This window comes from Argopecten irradians, chromosome 2, assembly GCF_041381155.1.
Source record: "Argopecten irradians isolate NY chromosome 2, Ai_NY, whole genome shotgun sequence".
Classification (NCBI taxonomy): domain Eukaryota; kingdom Metazoa; phylum Mollusca; class Bivalvia; order Pectinida; family Pectinidae; genus Argopecten; species Argopecten irradians.
The window spans coordinates 742,269-757,178 of NC_091135.1; the positions used below are offsets into that span (position 1 = coordinate 742,269).

The window sequence follows — 14,910 nt, forward strand, 5'->3', positions numbered from 1 at the left end:
TGTACACATTAGACCAACGACCATTGATGTGCATGTGCGTGATAGATCCCCGTTGCGAGTTAGGGTACCAGATGTAATATCGCGTTCGAGTGTGCAAACTAGCAGCAGTACCGGCAGTGCTAAAAATGAGAAACCCATACTGGAGGACCGACGCAAGGTTATCATCAGTAAGCCAGACACTCAGGACCCAAAGCATGAAAACTCTATCGCAAATAGTAGACCCAAACGTGAAATACGCGCACCTGTAAAGTTCAAGGACTTCGTCACCAAGTGACTGAATGGTCATGAACATTTGCATGCATTTAATTTGTGGATATGATTTCAGTGTTCAATTTAGGTTGTGTTTTTTCGAGTTTAAAGTTCATTACCAGTTTAAGTGACAGTTACAGTGAAGGACAGTGTCTATAGCAAATCAGGTCATAAAGTAAAGTTTTGATTATTAAGTGATAACTCAAAGTTTAGATATTAATTACAGTCTATTTCTAGTAATTTTAAAAGATAAAATAATCTTTCTTTAAAGAAGGGAGGATGTTGATAATATCCGGATTCTCCGTATCAGACTCTGTATATTAGTATTACCCTTAGAGCTTACTCCCATAATCTTTTGTACTTACGGAAGTTGACGCCATTAAAGCATGTCATGTTTTCAGCCTGGCTCCGCATCTTACTTCTACTAAACAACTACAAATACGTCAATGACAATCAACACTACACATCGGTACTAGGTCTAAGCAACACTATATACATCACAATAATGCACTATGAAATTAAACACAGCCTAATAAATATATACATGGTTGTTATTAAATAACTAATACTTGTACTCTTATAAAATACACTATAATTTAACTCAGCCCCGCGATCCACAATTATACACGGCTAGCATAACAACTTCTGTCAAGGTTCAACAGGTACCCCACTTCCTGTTTACCTAGCGGGAATATTCAAATATCATATCTATTAATAATATTCATGGGGACTTAAGTAGGGCTACTAGCCTGTCTATCTCTATAGGGTTACAATCATCTATCACCAATAGTATCATTGGGGCTTAAGCAAGGCTACCAGCCTGTCTACCTCTATAGGGTTACATATTTATGTATAAAACTTTCTATTATCTTCTGTCTGATTGGGTGCGTTACGTGTATATAGTAAACTAAGTTATAGTATAGCTACAGATTTTATATATAGGAGTATACATCTTTCAGGTAGATTTTGTCCCTGTAAATTAAGGAATATATATAGATATATATGTAGTTTGTCATATACAGATGTAATCATTATTTACTTTATTTTTTTATTATTTAAGCATTGGTCGTCATAATTTTGACATACGTAGATATACATTGGGTGCTCTATCATAGCCAATGGTGCGCGTTCGCGCACCATGATATATATGCTAGAACACCCAATGTAGCACATCCGGTGTGTTACCATCAACATCTGACTAAACAATAACAGAAGATGAAATAGTCCCATCGATAAAATGAGATATACAACGATAAATACATCACTTCAATCCACTTCAAATATTTTAATTAGAAAATAGTTTCATATTCATCAATTTTCAGAATACCGGTATGTTATATTCTTCATTGAATTCTGACACTGGTGTAAAACCCAATCGTTTATTATGAGTACGCCAGAGCTTAACTGCCAATGATAATACTGCAAATTAGCATACATTGGGCTTCTTAGCAACATATAGGTACTGTACAATGGCAATGGAAATATGTATCTTTAATCATTTAATAATGTAAACACATAAACATTTCATTTGTAATGTTAACAAGAAGTAATTGATATTTAGCGTTCCTGTTGTTTTGGTGACAACGTAGTAAGATGTTGTTTGTATATATTAAGAAGTGTCCACATATGCCAGAAATACACTAAATTGCAGAGAGGGCCAACATTAGCTCAAAATTTTATCTGGTAGAGTTATGTTATATAAGATACTGTCCTGATCTTCACTTCCCATACTACAACATTCATTTGAAAATACTTTTTGTAGACACGCCTCTTTAAGAATGGTATCAATCTTACCCGACAGACGTCGCTTTATTCCATAAAACAATTGTAGAGTAAGGCAATTATTTGACTAAAACATAGAACGAAGGAACAGAAAAAATATAATGATTTATTTATAATTGTACCGGGTATTTGATTAATGCTAACACATGTATTTTTGCTGGATATATCATTGTACAAACCTTTTTATATCGACTACTTGATCCCTTGATGACTCTAAATCATAAAAGCCCACTACCTTTTCCGAAACGGCTTTTAATTTTTTAAATGGGAATGTAAAACGAGATCGATAATTTTGTAGAGTCGAAAAGTTATTAAATTGCCGTGAATTCTACACTTATCATCATTTTTTTTAAAAATAAATTAAAATAAATAAAATGTTCATAACGCAAGTGGTCTTATGTTTCCCGCCGTCGTCCAAAATACCGCACGGTAGTTCAATACAACTGCACCAGACGGCAAACCAGCGAAATGAATCTCCACTGTTATCATATATTACGCAGGAAATCTTTGTTTTGTGTTATTACCTCATCTTATGCTATTGATATGTATTTTCTTGTGCTATTAATACTTTGAAGAAAACTTTAAATTTTGCTTCTGAAAGGTAGTTTAACATGTAATTAATAATATGTAGGACATTGTAATGGTAAAAAAGAATGTCTCGTAGCATCACACATTGACATTGTAAGTATACCAATCTAACATTGTAAATATACCAATCTACAATGGTAATACTGTAAACCAACTTAATGTGCTTGCCTTACGACTTGTCCACGACGATTTCATTTCGTAATTTTATCTTATTTGGTATTACTCTACCTGTTTTTGAAATAGTTTTGCGGAATTTCATTTTGCCGATTTATAATCACCCGTCGAATTTAATCGCACGTGTACGTTTGTTTACAGTGAATCATCAACACTCGTCACAGAAAATAAAATATGGATTAATTTAATATTGTGAATGTTTAAAACAACCCACTTCCTTCAAATGCAGATAAGTTCAAGCAATGACACCTTTAGTCGGTATTTATCAGAATTTATTACCACCCTGTTAAAAGAATGAAGTCAATTTCAAATATAAAACATCAATATTCGCTTATAAATATAGGTATATAAAATCGCCTGAAATCTTCGATCGTAAAGAACGATTTTCGCCTCAAAACTGTTCAGCGTACGTCAAGAAGCTGCGGAACTTAGTAGAAGTTCTAACGTGTAAGGTGATCGAGTGGTTCATGAATAGAATTGTGAAGGATGGGTTCTTGTTGGTTGGATGAGCTAATGAGTGAGCTGGCTGGCCTTGGGGGAGTATTCAGAGGACCGGGCGGGTGTGATTGGGGATTGGAAAGTAACCCCTGGGTCTGGATCCCTAGTGGATCAGGCTTATCAGGAGAATTATGAGGTGAGTTTATAGGATGGCCAGATGGTGGTCCCTGGTTCACTGGGCCAAGAGATTTTCTTCGGTTCACTGGGCCAATATGTCCTTGGTTCATTTGCACAGGAGGTGGTCCTTGGTTCATTGGGCCATGAGGTTGTCCTTTGTTCATTGGTACCAGAGGTGGTCTTTGGTTCATTGGCACACGATGTGGTCCTTTATTTAGGGGTCCTAGAGGCGGTCCTCGGTTAAGAGGCCGTCCATTGGGAATCAACGGAGCATCCCCCACAGGAATTCCGGCAGCCAACTTAATGAGGTCAGAAGCTCTCTCCGCTATCATGATGACAGCAGCAGTTTGGTCTTCTGTAGGCTCGGGCATAACAGCAGAACCAACCACTCTGAGGCCATGGATACCCTTTACTCTGTATAGAGATAGATATAATACCATGGTTAATTCAACATTAATGCACCACCTGGAAATTGTGAATCCTACGCTATTTAAATTCATTTGTAACGTCTATGTAAATTAGCCAAACACATAACCACTTCCCACCCTAGAAACCTTTATATACAATGTAGTTCTTAAGATATTCTCAAACTTCCCTTCAGATCGTTAATCCCCTATGGTTTGTTTATAGTACTATTAAAGCTGACAATGCAAGTTAAAAAATGTACATTTGAGATTTAAAAAAAAAAATAATGAAATTTCTTTTTTCAAAATTTGTTTCTGAGACAGCCCATTGCGTTTCTAAGGACGGGCAGACGCCAGTTTGTTTGAACTCAGCTTGGATACGAGACGCCTGCCGACCCCTATATAAAGCGCGTGAATCGACACACGTGCGCTCAGTCATGTACATATACACCTAGCAGTTGTCCACTGTGTATCACCTACTGATACATCAACAAAACACCTTACCTGTAAATATGTGTAGGGCTGGTTTTAGCAAGCAAACATGTCAACTCTTCTAAGCTGTATTTAGAGGTTTCACAAATTGAACTTTCCACACAAATGAATAAAAATCCTGATAATAATCCGTCCACATATCTCCATGTATGCTAACGTACCCGATGTATTCGACTGGCCACTTGCACGTGGCCACCTGCCCGAACAAGTGACGCTTCCATATATAAACTACTAAAGGCACACACGTGTACATGTGCGTGTAATATCTAATATGTTGAAGTGTTGTATTTGCTCGTATTTGACATATTTTGGGATCTAGCTGACAACATTATGTCAATGAAACCTTGTCAGGTGAGTGCAGTATTTATATTTAGTTTGATAATGTTATCTCCTATTAGAATTTTCATGTCTGTTTACGTTATAATCAAAATGGATCTCGCACGTGGAAAGAAAGTATGAATTCTTTGCATTACTTTTCTTAGAAACTTTATTTGAGAAAACATTGAAAGTACTAACCATTTTATTATCATTACGTCTTGGGTATATAGTGCAGTAGATCTAGAGCCGGTCAAGTGTTAGTTGTTACACCTTGAACAGCAAGCGTTCGACTGATAGCACGTGTGTATACGCTTTATATATGGGTCGGTACCCGGTGTTGTATCCAAGCAGAGTTAAAACAAAATGGCGATTGCCCGTCCTTAGAAACGCAAGGGGTTGTCTCAGAACCGAATTTTGAGAAAAAAAGATATTGAAAAAAAAAACTTTATTATTTTTTTTTATACTCAAATGTGTATTTTTAACTTGCATTGTTAGCTTTAAGGCCTGAATCTAATATTCATGTACATTATCAAGTCATTTATACCTTTTGATATTCTACCTGATTATCGTTTTCCACTTATACGGACGTTAAGTCTAACTTCTCTCACCTTAATTCTGGATCTAGAACGGCGGAGTTATCTTTTACGGCTCCCATTTTCACAGTGCCTGTGCCGTGAAAGTTAGCGATGGCGAAGTATCGGATATAACACTCCCAGTAGTCGGTTGTGTTGTAGGTGAACTGGTTACAATCGGGGAAAGGGTTATCCATGACCGCACCTGCTCCCCTTAGGAACCTAGTGTTGACGAGTTCGTTGATGAGTCTTACAGCTGGAAATAAGAATTGTATATATAAGGGAGTTCTAGTTGCCACAAATATCATATGAAAAGACTGTGACTATGCATTTCTACACATATTTCCGACTGTCAAAATGCAATAAACATAAAGATAAATATGAATTAAAGCGTACATATTAAAACATACATTCATTGTGTGGTGTAACTAATATTTTAATCTTTAATAAACATCCAGGTGAAAAAGGGTTGATACAAAAAAGGAATGCGCACAAAAGGGATCTTCTTGTCTTAAACGTTTGCTGAAAACATTATATAACTTCTATTTAAAGTACATACTTAAGGAATCATTTTGCTATTTTCATTTTATAATTTACAAGATACACATGCTGTGCCCTTGTAGCTGTGGGGAATCATACCTTTAATGAGTTCCCTGATGTCTCGCGTATCAGTGAGAAATCCTGGATCAATGAGAGGTGGATCCATGGGATCATCACTCCTCAGCGCCACTCGACCTCGGCTGTACGGGTGGATCAGCTGTGCCATTATTTGTATGCCTTCATGTCCGAGACCCTCACGGAACCACGTGCTGATTAGCTAAACAGTTGTCAAGAGTTTGTAAGTTTTAAACAGAAAAAAATATATACCGACAACTGCAGGAAAAAAGAGCTGTTGGAGAACAGCAAAGCTCGCCTATTCAGAGGAAGTTGATGTTCAAGTATTCACTGTTTAAACATGGAAATATGACAAATTAACAGACTCAAAACCCCCCTAAAGGGCCTCAAATTGGTTGAATTATCACGTTCAACATCCATACACATTAGGAAAATAAAATCATAAACATTTATGATGACTTATGATTAAACAATTGACAAAATAGAAACTTGCTCAAAAACTTTAACATGGAAATATGACAAATTAACAGACTCAAAAAAACCTAAAGGGCCCAAATTGGTTGTATTATCACGTTCAGCATCCATACACATTAGGAAAATAAAATCATAAACATTTATGATGACTTAAGCTTAAACAATTGACGAAACAGAAACTTGCTCAAAAACTTTAACGTGAAATGGGACGCCAACGTTGACGCCGACGCCGACGCCGGAGTGATAACATTAGCTCCCCTATTCTTCGAATAGGCGAGCTAAAAAGTCAGAATTCACATACAATATCAGCGACGCATGGAACTTGTCCTCTTTGTTAGGTTTGGTAACCGGTACTGTAAACGTACATAGTTTGACGGTAATTTGATTTTAGCGTTTTCCGCGCCTGAAATACTAAAACAAATTGTGCTAATTGTAATTTCTGTATATCGTTTATTTAGCTATCGTGGTGATCTTTCGAGCTCATCATTTCGCTGACTAATTAATGATCGCATTAGCGCTAAAGTTTGGTTGTGTTAAAATAAGTACATAAATGTCATTATGGACACAAGGAGGAATATATAGCCTTTGGCGAGTCATTATGATTATATTACTATGACAACGGTTACCAAGACGAACCTCTTGTTTTATGTTCCAGCCACGGAGTACTTCCGGAAGTCGGTCGAACAACGTACTGATGAAGTAAAGATTGATATCTGGCCAGTCGGGAGATTCTAGTGACGTCTTGGCGAATAGTAATCCCTCCATGGGCGACATCTCCGACAACAAACCTGTGAATTATAAAATATTAAAAAAAATTTAAATCATAAGATTACGTTTGTAAAAGATCTAAACATCCCAAAGTCAATAGAAACATACAAAGCCTCTCTACTATATAGCAGGATCCCACAAAATATTAGACGTCTTAATGTGAATTTAATTTGCTTTCTTCTTTAGAAACAATATTATTCTTCTATTCCAACAATTCAAAGTCTTTCTCTTTTGGCTTTTAGACTATATGGTTTGATTATGTTCCTACCCCTGTCTAACGCTATCCATCCGTGTTCTTATATTAAAATTCGTTGCATCGTATCATTTGATATTGTAGGCGGGGACGTGTCTAGATTCCGTACCTGTTCTATTTGTTATGTAGGCCAATGTGTTTCGTGGCTCAACAAGCAATTCTGGTCTGAAGGTTCTAATAGTGGTATAAATCCGTAGTGGAACTACGGGAAGTTCCTTTAAATCCAGACCAACGGGCACATTGGACATCACAGGTATCTAAAACGTTAAGTACTTTTGATTAAGGGCTTTTGTTAAGCTTTTCATGCAGATCTTATGATTTAAAATATTTTGATTGAATTGTTTAAAATATCGAAAGTCAGAAAATGAATATATATATTATTCTTATTTCAATTTAAAAGGCAATTCTATTGTTATCATTGTATAGTAATGCGGTATTGTAAATGTCGCTGTGGTTCTCATTTTAGTAGAACATTTCTTTCAGGAACCATTTTCTGTAATATATTTCTTTGAGAGCTTACTTACCTGTAGATCTTTCAGATGTTCCCGAGGACCTATGCCTGACAGTAGCAGTAACTTAGGGGTGTTGTAAACTCCTGCACTAACTATCACTTCCTTCCTAGTAAAGGCACGTTTGGTTTTACCGTCCTTGGTACGAAACTCTACCCCAACAGCTGTGCCCTGGTACAGCAGTATCTAGGGCAAACAATAGGCTTTTTATATGAAAAACTTCCACATGATCGTAGAATTATCAAGGGCCGATCACTTTATGTCATATGAAAGTCATCTTATTTGTTGTTTCCTGTTGTATTTAGAAAACTCTTCACTGAGGTATTGATAAATACATCTATGTTATCAGAATGTCTGCTTAAAATAGGTTACTGCTAAAGAGGTGTCCGAAGTTAACAAAAACATGTCATATTAGAATTCGCCGTCCTTCAGCCGTGTCCTGTTACAACAATACATATATACCAGCAAAATTATTACAATGTCGTCTTTGTATTAGTTTAATCGGAAAAAGGCTTTGCCTGCACCTCCGGGAATATTTTTTCCAACTGGTGTCTCTAAACTGGAAAATATGCGTAGAATATGATTTTTGATGTTCACAGGCTCAAAACCATTCTCTCTCTATTTCTTCAACTCTTTCTTCTTCTATGTCTGTTTGTTATTGTCACGTGCATGTGTCTTATTTGGAAGTTTGTATGGTTGTATGAAAATGGGTGTGTATGTATGTAATCTATAAGTCATGGTATGAGTCTGTGCGTGTAACTTAGTCTATAAATGTATATGAGAGTTAAACTATTCACTAGTGGAGGGAATTACTCACGTATCATAATTCATACAAATTAAGCTTTATAACGACCTACTCCTTTTTTGGCAATATAGTTAATTTCAAAATATGTCTCAATGTAAAACAAATTACATGCATAATATGTGTTTGGAATGGAAGTTGTATCTTGTTAATATGTTATATATATATAACTGTCTGAAAATTTTTTAGAAAAATCAGATAAATACAAGAAAAAATGTCCCGTGTATGTTATTTGGACGATTACGTCTTACAACCTGAGAAATTGCAATTATATCGAAATAATGGGGTAGGGGTAAAGTTTTCGCTATAATTTATACTAATGGTAATTATTTAGATATATCTTATTGTATACAATTGCACATAGGTACAACATTTCAGAAATGCTATATTTATTTAATATCATGACTTAATTTACCCAAAAATTCCAGAAGAGTTATGTCCCTTGCCCAAATCACGATTTTTCTCTTAAATTTACCTAAACAAACACTTTATTAACAATTTAGATTGAAATTCATGGAAACATGGTGCAGTCCTGCATCTCATGTATGGTAAATGAGTGCAGTTAACACTACATAGATGCAAAATAACTGAAGTAACAGGAGTTTCCAAACACTTACCTTCAAAATCGGTCAGGTCGACAACGTGCCAAAATATTGCTATGATCATATATATTTTTAACAGTGTTTTGAGAAAAAATTGTCGTTAATGTTAAGAACGTGTTAATCATTAATGAAAATATGATATAAATATCTGGGTTCCTTGTTTGTGATAAAATAAGTGCCCCGAAAGTTATGCACCTTGGAAGATATTTACACTATTTCTTATATGTTGAAGTTGTTTTGTTATTGTCGTAAGATAAACCAATTACTGATTTTTCATTATTTCAGATAAAGTAAAACGATTTGTTGATATGTAAACGATCATGCTGAAAGGAAATGAGAACCAGAGTGTAGACTGGGGCCCCAAACATTCCAGGCAAACATGTAATCTTCATAGAGATACTGTTTCGGAGAGCAATCCCTTCACCCAGATTAGAAGAGTAAGGGGAACTGCGAGTGATAAGCTACATCAACTGCATGAAAGAAGGGATCGTCGCCTGCAGCAGTTGTACGGTTCTCCATATCGAATACAGATGCAGGCAATATGTGACCAGGTTCCTTCTTCTCTTCCAACTGATCTTTAATGTGTGTTATCGTAATCAATGTTATCAACATTTTACGAGGAACCTGGATCGTGTGGAGGACAATAAACAACCAGAGGCTTCAGCACCATGGCACCATTCTCCTCGTAAATCATCCACAGGCCCGATCTTTGTAACAAAATTAAAATTAAAGGTAAAGACATGAAAACGGAGCCTCTTGAAATGACAGGGGAAATACATGGGAGAAAATTGAGGCACAAGCTAAGACAATGGGACTAACTTCACTATACCGGAAGGTCAAGGGCAACGACCTATTCGCGGGCGAGGCTAAACATCATGTATCTTGAGTCCGTAGAGCAAAATGTTGGATAGAAGAAACCGAAAAGTCTCGCATGACTTCTGCTCATCAGAAAGCATTGTCGTCTCTCCTGGAAAACATTCAGACAAGCATCATAGAAAACAGTGGAGTTGTTAAGCTTTAATCACTTCGTATTCTCAACATTGAGGAACTGGCTGGAGAAAAATGGATATGGAAACCCGAACTACTGTAGCGAGAAATTACTGAAAATACTACAAAAGTACAATATTGGTGAACAAATATATTTTGTGAAAGTTCAAAACGCGACAGCTAAGACATTTGATTTCTGGGTACTATGTAACTCGCGAATAACAACTTCATAGGTAATCGCACAAGTCTACACTTTTGGAGGCACCGACTGGTACGAAGATGTTGCCCTGTCTCTCCGTAGCAATATTCGTCAAGCTTTAGTGAATACGCCATGGCCTCCAACAGCTGACGATATTGAGATAGACTCGACCAAAATCCTTCCCACTGACTTCGTACGCCTCCTCCCAATAGTTTTGATTGGTAGTGATTCAACGGAACCAGGAAACAGGTAGAGGAATTTGATCATGTCCACCGCCGTGGACTTATGTCGTGCGGTTTCTGAAGGTAGGTGAAAACTACAATTCTACATCGCCTTGGTCACTGTAAATGTTATGACTATGAGTTGGAGCTTAAAAACGCGCTCGCCAAGGCAATGGACAGCATGTCGTCATATATAACACACAGACTGTGACTGGAAAAGTTAACTTTGTATTTCATTGTGGGTGGGATAACTTTAACAAAATTACAACGAATGTTCATGGGAACAACAATGTAAACAGCGCCGTAGGTATCATGATGCAAGAAGTAAAGCCTGGATTTGATATCGAAAAGCCCGTACGATCTCTGTCATCGAGAAACGGAGTTTAAATGTCGACACCTCGGGAACTCTTCCACTCTTACACTACACCCGCAAGGGTCTTAGTTTTTCGGATCATCAGAGAATGATGTAGTTTACAAGTCGGAACTTCTACATAACTATATCTGGCTCCTCAGCAGGTAGATTGGAGGTTACGGAACACAGCCTAATCCAGGCCTCGGATAACTCACGTCTACAACGGGAAACCACCACAAAGGCAATCAACAGTGGACTACTTACCCCTATCCACTAACCTTTAACCGACAATGCCGTTGTTTGCGAGCTACTGAATAGATCAGAACTTGCCATATCAGAGGTAGGTCAAAGGTGGGTCCTGGGAGTTTGCATGAAAGCTGTACCAATCATTTTGAGACGGCTAGACGAATACGCCAATCATGTTGTGATGATAGGACCCTTCCATACTTCCATGAACTACTATCGGTATGATAATAAACCATAGGATAATAGGTTCTGGATATGCAGAGATTGTAGCAGAATCGCAACTCTAGGCGAGTGGATCCCTCAAAAATGTACAAAGTGGAAAGGGATATTCGAAAGCCTTTTTCTGCCCAAAATTGTGTGCGAAGCAATGAAGAGGTTAAAAGAGCGGTTTATCAAAGATGAGAAAGTTCATGCCACTGACCTCTCTGCACTTCTTTGGATCATCGAATTTTGCGATGATTAGATCCTCGAGGAAGCCCTTTCAAACCTATAAAGAAGTATCGAGCCTACCAGGCTGTTTAAAGGTTATGCCACTCACTTATCCGAAATCATTTATCATTATTTCAATTTAATTTGATTTTTTTCAGGTAATCCAATATTGGCGGTAGATTTATATCGCATTCGCGCTTTTCGTAAAGTCTCAACAGGAAGAGGATCCATTGGACCTAGGTGAACATATGAAGTATTCACTCATTCCTATGCCGCCTATGCATCAGATGGATTTTATTCGAAAACCAATAGTCACCATTCTTCAATACCTTCTGTAGGATACAACACCCGAAAATATACATTACCCCGGTGGTTCACTGTTTATTCAGGATAGAATGGCGCTCATGCACATTCTAGCGATTTTTCCACCGACTTGGGGCGATATATGCTTACAGATCCTTGATCAGATGGAAGCAAATAAACGCTTCTTATTCTCGACTGACAGCGCTATCATCCAGGATCCATCAAGGCCCAAGATTGACTACAAATCGAGAGCTCTTAGAAAGTGGTCGTTGCAGGGCCTGCTACACGTAGACCGAATCACTTCAAGTTGCTCCTGATGAACGGCGACAACAAACTTGTATGGAGCAGTCAACAAGCAGCAACACGTCTGGAGACAAGCGATAAGGCAATACTCGTCGTGGCAGGTACAGCTCATCAGTTTACTTCTGTCAACGGCCAAGTGAGTTTCAGTTCCCTTGAACATCATTAATTGATAATAATTTTCCGAGTGTTTATACTTGCTTCCCTTCCCTACTTAATTAATTTCAGTGGAGAAATTCAGATTTATTTTAAATATTTAATTTACAATGTAAATCCATCGGACTTTTTGATTTCAGGTTTATGTACGCGAGTTACCGATGATTTAGAGTAACTAAGAGGCATCTGACCGCGCGTGGTGCTGTACCTCCGTTATGCTGCTTCCATCAGATACAAATGTGCTGTTGTGAAGCTGGTAGACATATTAAAAAGTAAATATCGCGACGATGAGATGGAATCAGTGAAATCGTGGCTTATGCGTACTTATTATGTGTTGATTGAATCAGTGAAATCGTGTCCTAGATGTATATGCATCTATTATCTATTGTATACAGCTGGGATACACCTGAAAGCGTTTAATTAGATGTACAATAAACGTGTTTTAAGAAATCGGTGGATATATCTTATGTACTTACATTAATTGAGTTTTTACTCGTTTCACTCTTCAGGGATAAGGGGGTGAGAGAAAAATTATACAAATTCGACAAAGATGGATGGGTTTTTGTAATGTTAACTGCTTTCTTTTACCTCAACATTGGTCTAGGGACAGCAGGAACCATCAAATGTCATTAAGGTATATCTATTTTGTTATAAAAACAAAATATTGGTGATATTTAGAGAAGGCATTTCACAATTTGAGCAGGGGACACAACTCATTAAAATTTTAAGTATTTCTGTAAACAAATGTATCCCAAATTGATGTTTCTGAGATATTATGCCAATATGCAGTTAGTTTCAGTAACATTTAGTTCAATAGCATACCCTCATTGAAAATTAGAGAAAAAAGTTGACTCTTCCCCTTTGTTTGTGAATTCACTTGATTTTTTTGTGTAAGGGAACTAATTTGCTTTAAAATCATAAATGTGACATTTTTTGAGCTTGGGAACATCAAAATTCGTTTTCTACACATATTTTTGCAGTCTAGATTTTTAAAATTATTTCCGGGGGGTGTAGACTCGGTCTTCTTTCGACTGTTCTATATATTGATCAAGAAATATAAGGGCTTTCCACTTGACAGACTACCTTGACTACAGCAGAGTCGGTGAGGAGATGCAGGTTTTTACGACCCATGACAGGAGCCAAGTAGGCTTTAGCTGTGTTCCATCTTTCGCCGGACTTTGTGGTAATTTGTAAAGGACAAAAGCCTGACACAGAAATAACAGATTTAAATACTAAATGCGTGGTACTAAACTGTATTTCTATTCAAAATTGTGCAATTGCAATTTAGATATTTTCACTAAACCATCACGAAGTGCATCTTTCGAAAATGAAGAAAGCTGTCTGTAAATCATACACTATTCAAGATCTTTTAAAATATTTGACATAGCCTTAGGTATTGTAATTACAACGCATGTATCTTCCTATTAGTACCATTTATTTGTATATTAGATATAGTATGAGCACCTACCTTCATCTACCCCCTCGTTACACGATATGCGGCGGTATCCCAGTTCTGCTGATGCGTTTCCAAGCAGGTCTCGAAATATTGCCAATTTGTTCTGTGTGACACGTACTGGACCACAATTCCCTCGTTTTGCTGAGAAGAAACGATGAAGTAAAAGCGGCGCCTGGTGATTGATAAGCTTAATTCGTTTATTTAAACTGAAGACTTATTCACTTACGTTATTGTTACAGTAACAGGACAACAAATAACATGTTAGTATCAATTGTAAGAACAAGTGTCTGTCAGATCCCTACTCTTTGAAAATGAATTTATGTATTTCAAAAGTACTGTAAACCAATTTTGTTTTGTGTGCGTTTTCGCTAATATCCGGAAATTTTCCGAGAAATAAAATAAAATTTATGATAAAAAGAAAAGTATTTTCTTTCAATGTTCTAGGGCAAATCTGTCATTCAGACCAGACTTATTTTGAAATCGCGATAATTAATAGGTACGACAGAAAGATGATTTACAGTAATGGAAACAAATTGGAAATAGATTTAAAGGATAAAAGGATATTGCAAACCACCTTCGTTGTGAGGTTCATGCAGTCGGACATTCTCCATCCTCTCGAAATACTGCTCTACTTCATTGTAGCTCCAGCCACGGGCGCCCTTCTCAGCCCAGTGGTTAAATATCTCTGGACTACCCCTCTGGTAAACCATGGAGTTAATGGCCATCGTACCACCCACTACTTTACCTCGGGGCAGACTCAGTATCTGACAGCAAAGATAATATCTCGATTATATATTAACCATGTGATGCATTTAAAAGTTACTTAATATATACCTGTTACATAAGCTTTGAAATATTAAAAAGAACATTTTGGTTTTGAAGAAACATGATGAACAATAAGCAGATTATTGATTCTGTTCACATACCTGTTAATGAAGTAAAAAACTTTTCCTGGGAACTTTGTCATTAATGAGATAAACTTAAGAGGTCAGCAACTAGATAGATTGAAATCAACATCTACTGATGTAATGTTTCAGTAAAATC

The 14,910-nt window shown here is 36.9% G+C and overlaps 1 protein-coding gene across 1 annotated transcript; it reads right to left on the bottom strand.

Moving 5' to 3' along the window:
- Nucleotides 1-2,119: 2,119 nt before the first annotated feature.
- On the bottom strand, nt 2,120-14,611 carry LOC138313199 (uncharacterized GMC-type oxidoreductase Mb1310-like). The gene is made up of 9 exons (XM_069253768.1): nt 14,441-14,611; nt 13,879-14,007; nt 13,494-13,615; nt 7,829-7,999; nt 7,414-7,561; nt 6,920-7,071; nt 5,834-6,011; nt 5,231-5,450; nt 2,120-3,822 (listed from the first exon to the last, which is right to left on the bottom strand). The coding sequence occupies exons 1-9, from the start codon at nt 14,589-14,591 to the stop codon at nt 3,234-3,236; spliced, it is 1,860 nt and encodes a 619-aa protein (XP_069109869.1). The 5' UTR covers nt 14,592-14,611; the 3' UTR covers nt 2,120-3,233.
- Nucleotides 14,612-14,910: the final 299 nt, after the last annotated feature.